Genomic DNA, 18961 nt, shown 5'->3' on the forward strand with positions numbered 1-18961 from the left:
TGCCATTAAGCTGCAGGATGGCATCCATCAGGAAGAGCACTTACCCGAAAATTGAAGAGGATGGAGCCCAAGATAGGATGTGCTGCTGGGAAGCTGATTGTACATTACTAGTTATTACCTTCTAATTACCTAATATCTGACATCTATCTATCTATCTAGGTCATCCACCAGTTTCACTTACCTCTTGGTACTGTTTCTATAGAATTTGGCACCCATCCCCCCTCCCGATCAGCCTGGTATTTTTCTGAAAGTAGGGACAAGGTTGTAATATCTCTTCAGAGTGGACTGAGCATTTACATCTAAATATATGAAATGGAGTAATTCAATTAGCCGGAGCCATTGTTCAGGATATGGAGAATGTCTCAGGAGGAGAGGAAATTAGATGGAGAAGATGACCTTGAGGATGACAAGAGTGATATTGATCAGCTTCTATTCTTCAGCCACTCCAAGGCCTAACCACTCTCAGATCTATACTGCAATGACCTCCCAGTGAACTTAGCAACTTCTGTACCATGCTGGTGATTGTCAGCCTTGCATGATAAAGCAGTCTGAAAATTAATGGTAATATGGAATGTGCTGAAGGTGTGGCCACAGATGGGTAGATGTCTCACCAAGAAGTATGGATGTCAAGAAATCTGTGTGTCCTCCATTGCAGCAAGAGCAGTGTCTGGAAATTCAACCAATGGGCTCAGTGGTGGTGGTAACCTTCTTCCTTTTGAATGAGAGTTGGAATGGATCAAGGAAGACTTGTCATATCCTAAAGAATAGATCAAGGAATGTTTGTGTTATCTAAGAGAAGGTCTTATCCTAGATCAGGGTTTCTCAACCAAGGTTCCTCCAGAGGTTGCTAGGGGTTCCTTGAGCAATTAGCAATTTCTGCCTCTTGGATAACTTCCCACTGACCCCAATTCTATTTTTAAGTGAATAGGAATTATACAAAATTATACAAAACATAGAAAAATGTCCCAAAATTGGGGGTTTTATTGAGAAAACACTTTGTATAGTAGCAGCTACCAATTCTGTATATTAGTATTTCATAATTCTATTTATTTCTTGTTAATAAGTATCATAATTAGGTTGTGTTTATGCCACAATTGTAATCTATGAGGTCACAGTCACGAGAGCTAATTGTGAGATAATTACTAGTCAATCAGGTACATAATCACATTAAGTAATTTCTGTGCTCTACATGGGAATTTAATTACCATTACAAGCTACCATATGTATTTGTAATGTGACTCAGAAAGGAGCCATGCCTTAGTTGAAAAGTGTCTTTGGATTCATTTTGCTGGTTTCTCCTGAGATTGTTTCTTCACACACACTTGGTTGGTTCTGAAGATGGGTGTATGACTTTCTGTTTAGTCAGGCATTGGTGTTTTGCTCTGTACAGAGGTCTAACTTGCCACCGGGCTCTGGCATGCATTTTGGTTGTTTCTGAGATTATGTTGCTTCACACATAGTTGGCCATAGTTGACCGTTGCCCATTGTTAAATGGCTATGTCACAGTAATGTTCCTTTTTGGGAGATACCTACTAAAATACTGACTATGTTAGTAGTTATGTATCCATATATACTTAGATAGATAGATAGATAGATAGATAGATAGATAGATAGATAGATAATGGATGGATAGATAGATAGATAGATAGATAGATAGATAGATAGATAATGGATGGATAGATAGATAGATAGATAGATAGATAGATAGATAGATAGATAATGGATAGATAGATAGATAGATAGATAGATAGATAATGGATGGATAGATAGATAGATAGATAGATAGATAATGGATGGATAGATAGATAGATAGATAATAGAGAGATAGATAGAAAGATAGATAGATAGATAGATAGATAGATAGATAGATAGATAATGGATGGATAGATAGATAGATAGATAGATAGATAGATAGATAGATAATGGATGGATAGATAGATAGATAGATAGATAGATAGATAGATAGATAGATAGTAGCCATTTTGTTGGTAGGTTATTAAACTGTCTATTAGACTCTTGACAGCAAACCCTGTTATTTTTGGGGTTTTCACCACTGAATGAGTAAATGTAATATGGTGGAAATGGTTTCCTCAGATGTCCTCATTCTAGTTGTAACAGAGATGGGCCCCTCATGACACTTTATGGCCCCATGTCTGTAATCTACTGTTTTAATTATTGGCACAATATGGGAAGCCAATAAGAAAGCATATTTTAATCAGGTTTGGGCAGCAGAATGTGGTACCTTGCCGCCGATCACTTATCTTTGCAATAAGAATTTCCAGAATAAAATAAGCCATGCCCCATCCTTTTTAACTTTATCCAGAAATGTCCTAACCTAGCAAGCAACACAGCATTAGCACTAGGAACTTAGGACCAGCTACCACCAGACACCTGACCCATGGACAACGCTTAAATATCTGGGATTGATTAGTCTGTGCCAAACATAGAGAATACGCGTGCAGCTAAAATTCCCCTAAAGTGTACCACAGTGGCTAAGTTGTTAGTACATCCAACAAGCAGCACAAGGGTAGTTGGTTTAGATCCCAACCACAGCACTACCTGCCTGGAGGTGGCATGTTCTCCCTGTGCCTGTGTGGATTTCCTCCCACACTCCAAAGACAGACTGGTAGGTTAATTGGCTCCTGTCTAAATTGGCCCTTGTATGTGTATGTAGCACTACTCCCTTAGGAGTTTCTACGTTTTGGGTTCCCCTATAGGTTTCCCACCTGACTGCCCTCTCCCCTTATCTGGTCTAGGGGGTGCAGGATTACTCACTCAGTCCTCCCCTGCAAGCTTGTGGGTTGGTGGTTGCCTTCAGGCCTTACGCTGGGCTGGCTCCTTCAATGCTACCCAGGCTGTCCTCTCTCAGGGGTCAGTGAAGCTGAGAGATCCTCCTGTCCAGCAACTCTGCTGTAGGTTAACCCTACTCCCTAGCTCCACATTCAGCCTTTACTTCATCTTCCACCTGATACTCTCCTGCTGCTGAGCAGGCTCAGTCACACTTAAGGGCTGCCCTGGCCCCATGCCAAGCCTCCTGCTTGGGGATTGGCCAGAGTCCCTTAAGTGTGCAGATCAGCCCCTCCCCACCCCCATCCACTGCCTTCTAGAGACTTCTCATGCTTCTAGAGCAGGGGGAGGTATCAGGGAACTGACCTGCAGAGCCCTCAGCCCTGACGTAAAGTGAGTTGGCTGACTCACACCCAGGCTGGCTCATGCCCAGTCTGCTATCCAGCCTCTACTAAAAACCTACCTAGCTCCCCCTGACTAACTAGAGGGGCGCTACATATACGTGTGAATGTGAATTAGGTATCTTAGATTGTAAGCTCTTTGAGGGCAGGAACTGATGTGAATGTACAACATAGATGTAAAGCACTGCATAAATTGATGGCGCTATATTAGTACATGTAACATATACTGTAAATTATATCTTTAGGGGTAGTCATTTTCCAGGATGGAGCACAAGAGCAAAGAAGGCATCCTGTCAATTATTTAGGTTGTGTGCAGGGGCGGACTGAGCATTTGGAAACCCGGGCACTGCCCGAGGGCCCGGGGTCAGTAGGGGGCCCCATGAGATGCCCCTGCTACCTTTTTCATAGGCTTTTTTGAGTTTGGGCAAGGACACAGGGGCCCCATGATCCCCTATTGCCCGGGGGCCCCATGAGTTGTCAGTCCGCCCCTGGTTGTGTGTGAGATACTTGGCTGTCCATATACTTGCAGAAAAGGATAATAGATGATTGTCCAAACTGCTCTGAGCAGAAAAGTGTGAGCATAATACATGTACTCTTGTGTAAGCATGCATGATAGAAGAGAACTCTAAGACTGGCCACACCCATGGCAATTTTAAAAATCAACAACTTTCAACAAGTTTATATTAGAAAAAAATGACCAACAAACCTAATAACGGTCGCTCAAAACCACGAAACCATTGAGACTGTTGGTGGCAAAACAAAGTCTTGTTGAAAGAGGCTGATAATCCCAGAAATTTGCCATTTTTTTTTATGGGCAACATTAGTGTTCTCTATTGCAGTCAAATTTATCATTTCCATCCCTGCAATGATGATATAAAAAGTAAAAGTACAGTCATGGCTTTGGTCAACTGATAGCGCTTCCTTTACACACCTTTATATCAGAGGCCAATTTTTCTTTGATGGTTCAGAGCTGTGTTGCATGTTGATCGGTTACAAAACTGAGTTTTATGAAGCTGAAGTCTTTTTTTTTTTTTTTTTTCTCTTCCTACAGAGAAAGATGGGGCGTGCTCGAGGGCCCCAGAAATGGAGGGATCTGAGACAGCAGGAGGGGGGGAAGCAGTTTCGGATGAAAAGGCCGTCATCGCTCCTCTGGTGCTGCCCACCATGGGCCCGGTTAAAATACCCATTCCAGAGCGAGAGACCTGGACTCGACAGATGGACTTCATCATGTCCTGTGTAGGATTTGCAGTCGGTCTGGGAAATGTGTGGCGGTTTCCTTATCTTTGCTACAAGAATGGAGGAGGTAAGAGGGGTGTCTTAAAGGAAATTGTAATGGAACCGACCCCAGACTGCGCTTGGGTACTTCCGTTAGAATACCGCTTCCCCTTACGAACACCGACAACAGACACCACAGCAGACCATACAAGACTAGACAACACCAGTCTTGAAGTAAACCAGGAAGTAGACTAGTTTCTTTTAACACAGATACAAGATATATACATTCAAGGGAACAACCCCCCCTCCCTGCATAATGACACAGGGCGGGGCAATCTACATTTAGTAACAAGAGACACACCAGCAGACAGTCCCATCAGGAGGGAGGGCTTCTGGAGACACCCCCTACCAAGCCAATACACATAAACACATACATCCCATAATAGTTTGCTCCCAAGCAGGGGAGGACTGACAACTCATGGGGTCCCTGGGCAATAGGGGATCATGGGGCCCCTGTGTCCTCGCCCACACCCAAAAAAGCCTATGAAAAAGCCAATGAAAGGTACCAGGGGCATCTCTACTGACCCTGGGCCCTCAGGCAGTGCTCGAGAGCTTGAATGGTCAGTCCACCCCTGCTCCCAAGCAAGACACACAATAGAACAATGGGATGCAACCACATGGCATTAAACAATCAACAGCCCCCCTCCCCAATATTAGGACAGATCACCCTGTACCCCTAACAGGTACAGGGTGACTTACACATAGGAGGGATATGCGGAGCTGAGACAGGGGTTTCCCCACCTCTCCAAAGTGAGCTGTGTTCCATGGGCCCCCCACCCAAAGTATATAGTATAATGTATAATGTATAGTGTTTTTCTTCCTTTCTTTCTTTTTACACAGCCTAATTCCTAAGGTTATACAGTATTTACACACAACTGAATGAGTCAAAGCAGTGACCTTTCCCTTGACCACCATCCCTGCTCTGTTCAGACATCTATCTTTGAAGTCTTAATCAGTGTCAGAGAGTCTGAAGGCAAACAGCTTCTGATTTGATCTCTCTTTAGCAGGGGCAGACTGACAACTCATGGGGCCCCTGGGCAATAGGGGATCATGGGGCCCCTGTGTCCTTGCCCACACTCAAAAAAGCCTATAAAAAGGTACCTGGGGCATTTCATGGGGCCCCCTACTGACCCCGGGCCCTCAGGCAGTGCCCGAGTGCTCGAATGGTCAGTCAGCCCCTGCTCTTTAGAAAACCCAGAAATAGTCCTGGACCTTGTATACAATGGTAATTTACAAATGTATAAAGTTGAAAAAAAGGACGCTATGTCTAATGTAGTTTCTCTTTAAAGTAAAAGTTCACCTTTTAGAAAAAAAAAAAAGTAAGCTATCACCCTCCCCAACCTCCCAGTCCCTGCTGTACTTACATCTGTGGATGATGAGCTGTCAGTCCCCACGCAGCAGGTGTAGGGGTGCAGAAATCTGAAATCCCCATTCTTCTTCCCTTTGTCTCTGTAGTGCTCTCAGGACAGATCAGAGCGATTTTCATTAAAGTAGTCACGTGTTGAAAGACCAATCAGAATCGCCCTGATCTATTCTGGAAGCCCTTCAAAAAAAAGGGGAAGAAAATCAGGAATTTCAACTACCTGAACCACTACGCTGCCTGGGTGGGAACTGACAGCTCAACACCCACGAAGGCAGTGGTGTTTTTAGGTTTTGTGCTGCCCTAGGCAACAAAAAAATCGTCCGCCCCCCCGCGGAGAGAACCTGACACCAACCAACACCACCCCCCACCTGAGAGAGCCTTTCACTACCACCACCCTCCATACACCGGCCACCCCACCTCCCAACCTCCTCCCAGCAAGAGAGAGAAAGACACTCACCTTCACCGCTCCAGACATCCCCTAGAATGAGAGTCAGGCTCTGCATATACTGTCAAGCAGCCCGCAGCCTCCCACCTGGTCCCCATGCTGTGTGTATTGCTTCTTCTGTCCCTTCTTCCAGGGAGTGGTGCTGCCCCCTTGAAAAATGCCGCTCTAGGCAAATGCCTTGTTTGCCTTGTGGTAAATACACCCCTGCGAAAGTATGAACAGCGGAGACCAGGGCAGTGGGTAGGGTCTAAAGCAGGCCATAAATGAGTCGAATTCCGAACGATTTTCGTTCGAAATTCGGACCTAAGAATTTTGTTCTGTTAGTGGGGCAATGGCACCAGCCAATTTCCGTGGTTCCTCCCCATTTCGTTTATCAGACATGCTGGAAAATTCATGAAAAATGATTTTCAAAATCATTGGTGGCACCATCGGATTACAGAACGAACGATGTTTTTGATTTTCGCTCTAAAAATTGTTTGGAATTCGACCCATGCATGGCCTGCTTTAGTTCACCTTTTCACTTTTTTTTCTGAAAAAGGGAACTAGCCCTTTAAGATAGTGACATTAAATTCCTGTAGGTTTCAATTTAAACCCTTGGCGCCAGCGCCTCCCGGCCCTTTAAGGATGTGGGGCGGGGCTTTAGGGTCATGTGACCGCCATGATTTGCTGTCACGGTGGTCACATGATCGGGAAAGGTCCCGATCGAAAGAGGAGATCGGGACCTTTCTGTGAGTACCGAATGTGTGTGCTGGGAGCGGGCAGGGCGCACGCTCTCAGCACATATGTTTTTTTTTTTTAATAGAACGCAAATGTGCGGCCGCTCGGCGCCTAGGCCCAGACGCCAGGAGGCCGCACATGTGCGTTCGGCCGGCGCCAAGAGGTTAAGGGCTGGATGGGTTCTTGCTACTACCCAATATGTCCCATCTCTGTGCTTTTGAATTGAAGACCATTCAACTGCCAATAGTGGCCAGGGGTGGACTGACAACTCATGGGGCCCCCGGGCAATAGGGGTCATGGGGCCCCTGCGTCCTTGCCCAGACTCAAAAAAGCCTATGAAAAGGGTACCAGGGGCATCTCATGGGGCCCCCTACTGACCCCAGGCCCTCGGGCAGTGCCCGAGTTTCCAAATGGCCAGTCCGCCCCTGATAGTGGCAAATCCAAAGACAAATAATGGCATCGCACTCTACCAATGGACCACCCATGCAAACATTATTGGGGTGCGTAGCTGTAGGAATGGAAATTTTTTTCTACGGCCTTTTGAGAGGGGCCAGGCACACATTATTCATGTAATTCTGACCACTGGTGTCACCGAGTGACAAAAGCCGGCACATGATTCAACACAGCCCTACTGTTCACTCAGCGGTGAGTGTCTTCCTCCCACAAAGACGAAGGAGAATTAATCACAGTATAATGATCTTCAGTCACATTCCATGTGATACTTTGCAAGGTCCTGGAATAGAAACAGCCCTGGAAATGGGATTTTGCATTCTGCAGAGAGTTCGCAGCACGTGAGAAGAAGCTTTTAAGATTGAAAGCTATTTCTAAATCTATTCCTGGATGTTCCGGATGTTCCATTACCAGGACAGCAGAATGGTGTCCTGAAATAACTACTTCTATCGTGGATCGCCTTATTGGGCCTTCATAGAAGTTGAGTCATTGGTTGGATTTTTCTAATAGTGATTGTACACTCAGAGGCATCCCTAGGGTTGGTGTCACCCGGTGTGGTAACAGTTGGTGACACCCCCTCCGACGATCCCCATAGAATGGATCGGATCTGCGGATTGAGCATAATGGATCGGACTCGGATCCATTATGCTCAATCCGCAGATCGGATCCATCCCGCGGGGATCGTCGGCTTTCTTTACATTTTAACCTTTTTGTGGAGAGGGTCCGGTGTCACCCCGTATAGGTTGCATGCCGACGATCCCCACAGGATGGATGGGATCTGCGGATTTAGCATAATGGATCAGAGTCCGATCCATTATGCTCCCCAATCTGAAGATCCGATCCATTCTGCGGGATCGTCGGCATGCAACCTTTACGGGGTGACACCGGACCCGCTCCAAGAAAAGGTAAGATGTAAAGAAAGCTGACGATCCCTGTAGGATGGTTCGGATCCATCCTGCGGGGATCGTCGGCTTGCTTTACAACTTACCTTTTCGTGGAGTGGGTCCGGTGTCACCCTGTGCGGTCGGTGTCACCCGGTGCGGGATGCACCCCCCGCACCTGCCTTGGGACGCCACTGCATACACTATATACCTTCTCAATTAACCTTGGTTTACGTAAACCAGAAAAATGAACTCTTGTTTGCTCCATTTTGATCTGTCAAATATACTCTTATACCCCCACATAAGTTTTGGGGCGGGTCAGACAGTGTCTGTAGCATGGGTGGGGTCACAGAGGCAGTTGCCCTTGGTACAAAATTCATAGGGGCCCAAAACTAGTAAGGATCCAGGGCGAGACGAGGTGGGAGATCAGTCTGTGCACGCTTCTGTTCTGGTCCCTTTCTTGTCCCTTTGACCTCCACTAATTTTTGAGGATAACTTATGCAGGCCATACATGGTTCGAAGTTACAACGAATTTTCGCCCGAAAATCAAAAACGTCATTTGCTCGGTATTCCGATGCCATCAATGATTTCGAAAATCGGCCCACCAAGTCATAAAGTTCACCCCATATAGCAGGAAAAATGTCTGTTCCTTCCAGGTCACAGCTTGTGCGCATATTCTTTTTGGAAAAAACGAGTGTAGGATTTGACCAGCATTGAGTCGAAAATCGGTAGTTTTTCACAAATGTTCCAACATACCCGATCACCAAAAAGGGGAGGAACCATGAAAATCGGCTGGTGCCACTGACCCACTAACACAGCGAAAAATCAGTCGAATTTCGACCCGTGTATGGCCGGCCTAACTCCTTATAACGTTTCTCTTTAACTAGCTGCCGACCGCAGATAGCCGAATGACAGCTGCACTGTGGCCGGCCAGTTCTGGGTGGACGTCATATGACGTCCTCCCAGAACGCGCTCTCCTGCGTGCCCCAGGGGGTGCGCACAAGGCGATCTCCGTGATCGCTGTGTCCTACGGACACAGCTGATCACGTGATGTGGTAAAAGGCCAATCACAGCGGCCTTTTACCACGTGATCAGCGGTGTCCAATGACACGCTGATCAGAGGGAAATGCAAGTGCCGGTTCTCGGCTGCACTTTCCTCACGCTGTCAGATCGTGAGGAAAGTACTGCCGAGGACCGGCAGTTGTCAGAGCGGGGATCGGCACTGATCATCAGGGCACTGATGATCAGTGCCCTGATGATCGGTGCCCAGCAGTGCCACCCGCAAGTTCCGCCCACCTGTGCCCAGCAGTGCGCCCACTAGCTCCACCCACCCGTGCCCAGCAGTGCACCCACCTGTGCCCAGCAGTGCACCCACCTGTGCCACTCTGCAGTGCCACCTACCTGTGCCCAGAAGTGCCACCTACCTGTGCCCAGCAGTGCCACCCACCTGTGCCCACCCACCTGTGCCCACCAGTGCCACCCACCTGTGCCCACCCACCAGTGCTGCCCACCAGTGCCACCCACCAGTGCAGCCCAGCAGTGCTGCCAGTCAGTGCCACCAGTCAGTGCCCAGGGGTTGTGCCAGTCAGTGCCGCCAGTCAGTGCCCAGCAGTGATGCCAGTCAGTGCCGTCTATCAGTACCCATCATCAGTGTCACCTATCAGTGCCGCCTATCAGTGCTGCATATTAGTGCCGCCTATCCGTGACACCTCATTAGTGCTGTCTATCAGTGCCGCCTATCCGTGCCACCTCATTAGTACTGCCTATCAGTGCCCTTTAGTGCTGCCTATCAGTGCCCATCAGTGCCGCCTATCAGTGCCCATCAGTGCTGCCTCATCAACGCACATCAGTGAAGGAGAAAAAATACCTGTTTGAAAAATTTTATAAAAGAAACAAAGAAACTTTTTTTTTTTCAAATTTTTTGCACTTTTTTTATTTATAGCGCAAAAAGTAAAGTGCCCAGTGGCAATTAAATACCACCAAAAGAAAGCTCTATTTGTGAGAAAAAAATGATCAAAATTTCATATGGGTACAATGTTGCATGACCGCGCAATTGTCAATCAAAGTGCGGCAGCGCTGAAAGCTGAAAATTGGCCTGGTAAATAAGGGGGTATAAGTGCCTGGTAGGCAAGTGGTTAATAAGCTGGACTGACCTATATAAAAGCAAAGAGTTTCCATTCCCACAGCTACACACCCCAATAATGTTTGCATGCGTGGTCCATTGGTAGAGTGCGATGCCATTATTTGTCTTTGGATTTGCCACTATTGGCAGTTGAATGGTCTTCAATCCAAAAGCTCAGAGATGGGACATATTGGGTAGTAGCAAGAACCCATCCAGCCCTTAAATTGAAACCTACAGAAATTTAATGTCACTATCTTAAAGGGTTAGTTCCCTTTTCCAGAAAAAAAAGTGAAAGCAGGCCATACATGGGTCGAATCCCAAACAGTTCTTCGAGCATAAATCGAAAACATTGTACGTTCTGTAATCCGATGGTGCCACCAATGAATTTGAAAATCAGTAATTTTTCATGAATTTTCCAACATGCCCGATCACCGAAAAGGGGAGGAACAACGAAAATCGGCCGGTGCCATTGACCCATTAACAGAGCGAAAATCTGTTAATTCTTAGGTCCGATTTTCGGATGAAAAGTCGTTCGAATTTCGACCCATGTATGGTCGGCCTAACTCGTTTCTCTTTAATAAGCTGGACTGACCTATATAAAAGGAGCAAACAGTAATGAGAGCCTCCCCCCCCCCACCATCCAACGTCTCGGAGAATCACACACTCTAAAAATGGAAATCTGCTGCAGCGAGGGGAGGGAGGAGGGAAAAAAGTGTCATTGGTTAAAGAAAATATCGCCCGGAGGTACGGGATAAGGAAAGGATAGAGGAAGATTTGAAGGTTGATGAATTATACATGTGACACAGCATGCTCCTGTATCTCACATCTCCGCTTATGAAGCAGAAGACTGGAGACTCCCTCTCCATAGCATTTCCATACAACTGCCACTATGACCCAACAGTGATGAATGCCACTGATTTACATAGAGGAGAACCACTGAATAGACTGCGTTGTACAAGAAGGATGTGTGCGGGAGATTCCTGGGAAATTCTATCCTGCTACATGGACACAAAAAGGATTCACACTCTACAGCTCTTCTTTTTCTTCCGATATCTTCTTCTCTCAAGATTTACTATATATATATATATATATTTATATACGTATTTATTTTTTTATTTATATATATATATATATATATATATATATATATACATTTTTTTTATATATATATATATATTTCAATACTCATTATTACATTTTTGGGGGGTTTACATACACTTTAAGAACACAAAGTAATACATGCAGTATATATTTTTTTCCCATGGACAAGCAAGACCTTCTTATGGTGATATTATTTGGCAAAAAAAATTTTTTTACTTTCTATGCTTTCTATAAACAAAATATTAATACAATTTAATTTAAAAAAAGGGCCTATGTTAAAGTGTTACTAAACCCAAGACCCTGCGTTCACTATATCTGGTCTCCCCGGACCCTGCGTTCACTATATCTGGTCTCCCTGGACCCGGCATTCACTATATCCACTCTCCCTGGACCCTGCATTCACTATATCCACTCTCCCTGGACCCCGCATTCACTGTATCCGCTCTTCCCTGGACCCTGCATTCACTATATCTGCTCTCCCCGGACCCTGCATTCACTATATCTGCTCTCCCCGGACCCTGCATTCACTATATCCGGTCTCCCCGGACCCTGCATTCACTATATCCGGTCTCCCCGGACCCTGCATTCGCTATATCCGCTCTCCCCGGACCCTGCATTCACTATATCCGGTCTCCCCGGACCCTGCATTCACTATATCCGGTCTCCCCGGACCCTGCTGTCACTATATCCGGTCTCCCCGGACCCTGCTGTCACTATATCCGGTCTCCCCCGACCCTGCATTCACTATATCTGCTCTCCCCGGACCCTGCATTCACTATATCCGGTCTCCCCGGACCCTGCATTCACTATATCCGCTCTCCCCGGACCCTGCATTCACTATATCCGCTCTCCCCGGACCCTGCATTCACTATATCCGCTCTCCCCGGACCCTGCATTCACTATATCCGCTCTCCCCGGACCCTGCATTCACTATATCCGCTCTCCCCGGACCCTGCATTCACTATATCTGCTCTCCCCGGACCCTACATTCACTATATCTGGTCTCTCACAGTACACACAACAAGGAAATGCAATTGTTTTAGTAAATATAAACTTCTAAATTTATTTGGGTCCCCCACTGGCACTCCTAACTCCTTCCCCCTGATGAATGCCCCCACAAGCCACTTGCTCTGGGGGCACTTGTGTGTGCTTGCTCCCGAGCCCTGCTCTCTGTGTCCATAAGACACACAGAGCACAGCTCAGCCCTGCCCCCGCTCCCTCTTCACTGACTGTGATTGACCGAGCCAGTGATTGAGCCAGTAAGAAGGGAGAGAGCCGGGATAGCTGAGGCTCTTGTGTACATCACTGGATTAAGACCGGGCTCAGGTATTAGGGGTGGCTGTAAGGGGGGGGGGGGTAGGGGAGATGCACCCTGAATTCCTTCAGCCTGTACAACCAATTTAAATATTAATGGTTAAGGCCTCATTCACACTTCAGAATGGGGGCTATTAGTGATCAGATGGGGGGGGGGTTCTCTGCAAATACTGTAAGTGCGGGCAGAAAGCCCAATTAAAAACATGGGGCTGTGTTAATTGGCTCCTGTCTACATTGGCCCTAGTATGTATATATGTGAGAGGGGCTGATGTGAAAGCCTTCCATACATTTTTACATGCTGCTATATATAAATGCCTGTAATAAATACATTAAATAGAATCACCCAGTATAGTGAGTGACCAACAGGTGGAAACCAGTGTTACTGACTCTGACTTTCCTCAGTTTAACTACAAGTACCTATTGTCAGGTCATTCATGGTGTTAGGACCATCCTTATTCATGTAGTCAGTCCAGAGCTCATGTGTAGGAAGCTACAGAAGCTTTGATTGCTCCAGTCCAGATACACCATGGTGTGCCAATGTTTTTGGTGTTAGGACCATCCTCATTCATGTAGTCAGTCCAGAGCTCATGTGTAGGAAGCTACAGAAGCTTTGATTGCTCCAGTCCAGATACACCATGGTATGCCAATGTTCTTGGTGTTAGGACCATCCTCATTCATGTAGTCAGTCCAGAGCTCATGTGTAGGAAGCTACAGAAGCGTTGATTGCTTCAGTCCAGATACACCATGGTATGCCAATGTTCTTGGTGTTAGGACCATCCTCATTCATGTAGTCAGTCCAGAGCTCATGTGTAGGAAGCTACAGAAGCGTTGATTGCTCCAGTCCAGATACACCATGGTGTGCCAATGTTTTTGGTGTTAGGACCATCCTCATTCATGTAGTCAGTCCAGAGCTCATGTGTAGGAAGCTACAGAAGCGTTGATTGCTCCAGTCCAGATACACCATGGTATGCCAATGTTCTTGGTGTTAGGACCATCCTCATTCATGTAGTCAGTCCAGAGCTCATGTGTAGGAAGCTACAGAAGCTTTGATTGCTCCAGTCCAGATACACCATGGTATGCCAATGTTCTTGGTGTTAGGACCATCCTCATTCATGTAGTCAGTCCAGAGCTCATGTGTAGGATGCTACAGAAGCGTTGATTGCTCCAGTCCATATACACTATAATATGCCAATGTTCTTGGTGTTAGGATCATCCTCATTCATGTAGTCAGTCCAGAGCTCATGTGTAGGATGCTACAGAATCTACAGAAGTGTTGATTGTTCCAGTTCAGATACACCATGGTATGCCAATGTTCTTGAGCACCCATTTTGTTTTTCCATAGGTGTGTTTCTCATTCCCTACTTGCTGATCGTGTTTGTGGGTGGAATCCCAGTGTTCTTCTTAGAAATTGCTTTGGGTCAGTTCATGAAGCAAGGAGGAATTGCAGCGTGGAACATCGCTCCGCTTTTCAAAGGTAAGGTCTTCATGGTGGAGCCCAGATGGTGTCCATGCAGAGAACAGCTTATACACTCACTTGTACACTGGTACACTTGTTCAATTGCTTAGTAACCAAATTGTTAATGAGCCAATCATATGGCAGCAACTCAATTTAGGCATTTAGTCGTAGAGCAGACACAGACAGCACAGTGGCTAAATGGTTAGCACTTCCACTTGGCAGTACTAGGGTCGTTGGTTTGAATCCCATCCACAGTACCGCCTGCCTGGAGTTTGCATATTTTCTCTGTGCCTGCATGCGTTTCCTCCCACACTCCAAAGGCATGCTGGTAGGTTAATTGGATCCTATCTAAATTGGCCCTAGTATATGGATGTAAGTTAGGGACTTTAGATTGCATCCCTTGAGGGTTAGGGACTGATGGGAGTGTATAATATACATGTAAAGTGCTGCATAAATTGACAGTGCTATATAAGTACCTGTAAAAAATAAAAATAAGACAACTTGCTGAAGTTCTAACAGAGCATCAGAAAGGGGATTTAAGTGACTTTGTACGTGGCATGGTTGTTGGTGCCAGATGGGCTGGTCTGAGTATTTCAAAAAAATGCTGATCTAATGGGATTTTCACACACAACCATTTCTAAGGTTTACAGAGAATGGTCTAAAAACTAAAAAATATCCAGTGAGTGGCAGTTGTTGGTGTCAGAGGAGAATGGGCAGACTGGTTTCTACGACATTCAGATGGTAGGGTCCAGGGGCGGACTGACCATTTGGAAACTCGGGCATTGCCCGAGGGCCCGGGGTCAGTAGGGGACCCCATGAGATGCACCTGGTACCTTTTTCATAGGCTTTTTTTGAGTTTGGGAAAGGACACAGGGGCCCCATGATCCCCTATTGCCCGGGGGTCCCATAAGTTGTCAGTCCGCCCCTGGTAGGGTCAGAATTTGGCATAAACAACATGAAAGCAGGGATCTATCCTACCTTCTATCAATGGTTCAGGCTGGTGGTGTAATGGTGTGGGGGAGATTTTTTTTGGCACTAGCAAGGTGGACCTAATAACGTGGCCGGTGAGTGTCGCTGTACACTCTCAGGCTCCTTTATATCTTCTAGATCCAAATATTTAGATCTAGAAAATACACTCACCTGACCCGCCCTTCCCCCCCTCCCCCCCCCCCCACAAGACCGGTCCTTTCGGCTTAAACAAGCAGCCAGTCCATGCAATGAGGGCACAGCCCCACTGCCCGCTAAAAAAGAAAAAAAATTTGAACTGGAGTTCTGCTTTAAGAAATGAACAGGGATTATCCAATCAGTTAAGCTATAGAATGGTAATTTAGCAGATATTTAAATTTCCCCTAAATATAGAGATTAATCATGAAATCCCAAATTGCATGATTGTTTGCAGTATCTGAGATTTTTAGGTTGTTAACGGCAATAAATAAACTGAGTTTTCACAAGAATAAACTGATTTTTCACTACTACATATTTGATTGCATTTTATCAGCTATTAATTTATATTTTATTGTGTTATATATTTTATTAAATATATTTTGAAAAATCAAAAAACGCTTGCAGATGTAGGATTTGTTTTTTTTCCACCTTTGCTCGTAACTTTAAACAAGGTAGTCATTCTTCGTAAGAAAAATATTATCTCCGTCCGTCTGTCATCACCTTGCAGACATCTAATTAGTCTGCTGCCGTGCTGTGTGTGGATCCTGACGGTTCAGAGAATGTGAAAACTTGGGAGTACATCAAATATTATTATAAACTAGCCTTTCTCAATTCTTTTCCATTCTTTTAAAAAAGAAAAAAAAGAAAAATAGGTGTTACATTTTTTTAAAATTGTATTTTTAATTATGAGAATGCAATTACCAGTTAAGATGGCGGCAACATTTGGCCAATAAAACTATCCAAAAATAACAATGGCAGTTTGGGTAGTATGACTAAGCCCTCATGCACACGGGACATTTTGATAACACTGGTAACGTTAGCTGTGTAAAGTCCTGTTTTTCAGCTTTTTATTAGTGTTCTTGCATTAGCGTTTTGCTGCGTCTGTGGTTTTTAGCATTTTTGTTACCCACAAAAAAATTTTTTGGTCAAAAAAAGGTTAAACAAAGGTGGTTTGCAGTGTCTTGCCGCGTTTTTCAGTGTTAGAGCATTTTTACAGCTGAAAAACTCCTCTAGAAACCCACTAGTTTTGGGTTTTTTTTCCAGCCAAAAAATGTTGATTACAGCCTATGTGTGCACGGACACATAGGATAACATGCTGGGGGGTTTATTGACTGTAGAAAAAAAAAGTCAAACGCCAAAAACAGCCGCTGTAAAAACGTCAAGTATGCACGAGGGCTTAACCCCCCTGGCGGTATTCCCGAGTGTAGCTCGGGGTAAAGTTTCAGTACCAAAAGCGGTAACCCTGAGCTACACTCGGGAATACACTGCAGCGTTGCTCAGGGATTCCCTACAGCGCTTAACTTGTCCTTCACTACCGAGATGCGTCCCCTGCAGCGTCCCCGGCCATCTCCTCCGGCCGATGCCGGCATCTGGCTTCCGTGTTCCGGTCCCTGTGACATCAGGACGTACAGGCGCTGGAACCGGCGTCAAATTTGAAAATTTAAAAAATTACTTTTTTTAAAAACGATTATTTCATAGCAAAACATTCCTGTATCAAAGCATTTCACATACATTTTGTCCCGAGTGCTTTGTCCGGCGCCCTGCCTGCATTTTTACTGTTCTTTCTGCCTGGAAACTTAGAAAAGTCCACGGCGTCCAAAAAGCGTCCCTTTAGGTCAAAAGAGGTTTTAGACCGGCTAGAGAACAGCGATAGTAAATCAGAACCACTTGCAGAATTGAGTGATAATGATTCGTGGGGGAAATTCCTCATCAGACACTGAAAACGATTCTGCGACTGAGCTCAGCGATGTGCGAACTTGGCGCTCTATTTCACATTTCAGTGATTTTTGGTTTGATTATATTATTGAATTAAATATATTATTATTATATTATTATTTTTTATGAGTATTTATTAAGTAAATAATTACTAAGAATTGCAGGCCTACAATACATAACACCAAATTTCCATGCAAAAAAATGGTACCGCTTTTGGTACAAAATTCCTGACATAATCATACCGCCAGGGAGGTTAAAATGAAGTTGGTGGTGTTACATTGTAAAAATTGACACTTGATTTGTTTTAATTTTACGAATCTGAAAAGGATGATCTAATCGATTCACCAAAAAGCTAAATCAGTAAATTGATGACTTATTCAATATTCCAAATATAACCACTTCCTGTCTGAACACTTTTACCCCCGTCCTGTCCAGGGCAATTTTCAGCTTTCAGTGCTATCACAATTTGAATGACAATTGCGCAGTCATGCAATACTGTACCCATGTAAATTTTTTACCATTTTTTTGAGACAGATAAAGCTTTATTTTGGTGGTATTTATTCTCCGCTGGGATTTTTATTTTTTTTGCTAAGTAAATGAAAACGTCCAAAAATTTTGAAACATTTTTTTTAATAAAATTTTGCAAATAAATAATATTTCATCCTAAATCTTGGCCAAAATTGATTCCGTTATTTTTTTAGCAAAAACAAAAAATCAAAATTAGTTTATAACCAAAAATTATAATTTTTAAACATTTTGTTTACATTTTTATTTTATTTTTTTATATTATTATTTTTTATTTATTTTTTTTTTTTTTTTACATACTGTCACCCTAGCAGTACAGTGTCACCATGGTGACACTGTACTACTTGTGGGGGGTGATGAAGATTTTTTTTTTTTTTTTACACTGATTGCTTTTACACCCATACAGGATGTAAAAGCAATCATTTCTCTTTCTCTCTGTCTGCATTCTTGCAGTCATTGAGAAGTACTGAGTGAGCTGTGATTGGTCACAGCTTGTCACATGGTACAAGGCTGTTGTGAATAGCCTTGTACCATGTGACCTCTGTGATCATTCACAGATTTCACACGTAGTAAGCAATGATATCACAAGTGACATCTTGCTTACTGCTTTGCATGTGATCACTGATTGGCCAATCAGTGATTACATGATCGGGACCTCAGAGGTCCCGTCCGACGATTGGTGTATCACTGTGTCCGGAGGACACAGCGGGCACTGGATCGCGCAGGATCACCAGGGATCGCGCACAGCTAGAAAAGGCAGGTGCCATTTATGAACGGCAACCCGCCCCTGCACTGCCACCGCCCTGCCGTTTATAAGCAGCAGGCGGACGGCAAGTGGATAATGATGAATATTGAGATATTAAATTGCTTAATTGTTTTGCAGTCTCCAAGATTTTCAGATTCACAATGGTGATTAATAAACTGATTTTCTACTGATCTGGCAGAAAGAATAAATTTTGGAAAATCAAAAATGTTTTCCATTTGCCAACAAGTGGTCTGATTTGTTCATCTCTGCTGGTAACTTAGACAATGTACTCCTTCTTCACAAGGAAAATATTATCTTCCCCGGCCTGTCGCCACTCACAGACATCTAATTACTCTGCTGTCATGCTGTGTGAGGACCCTGGCAGTTTATAGAATGTGAAAACTATTGGGTACATCAAATATTATTATAAACTATTCCCCGTTATCTTTTTTTTTTTCCCCTCTCAAGATAATTGATAAAATGTGTGGAAACAGAAAAG

The 18961-nt window shown here is 44.6% G+C and overlaps 1 protein-coding gene across 1 annotated transcript in view; it reads left to right on the forward strand.

The window, feature by feature from the left end:
- The window catches only part of LOC149467450 (sodium- and chloride-dependent creatine transporter 1-like), a 110670-nt gene that overhangs the window by 40250 nt on the left and 51459 nt on the right, over nucleotides 1–18961 (forward strand). The window contains exons 2-3 of the mRNA XM_089671646.1: nucleotides 4240–4491; nucleotides 14199–14330. Coding sequence (XP_089527772.1) covers nucleotides 4240–4491; nucleotides 14199–14330 — 384 coding nt within the window. The remainder of the gene's footprint in view (nucleotides 1–4239; nucleotides 4492–14198; nucleotides 14331–18961) is intronic.

The sequence above is a fragment of the Staurois parvus genome, unplaced genomic scaffold (genome assembly GCF_062004578.1).
Source record: "Staurois parvus isolate SC_StPar_1 unplaced genomic scaffold, SC_StPar_1.0 ptg000111l, whole genome shotgun sequence".
NCBI lineage: Eukaryota > Metazoa > Chordata > Amphibia > Anura > Ranidae > Staurois > Staurois parvus.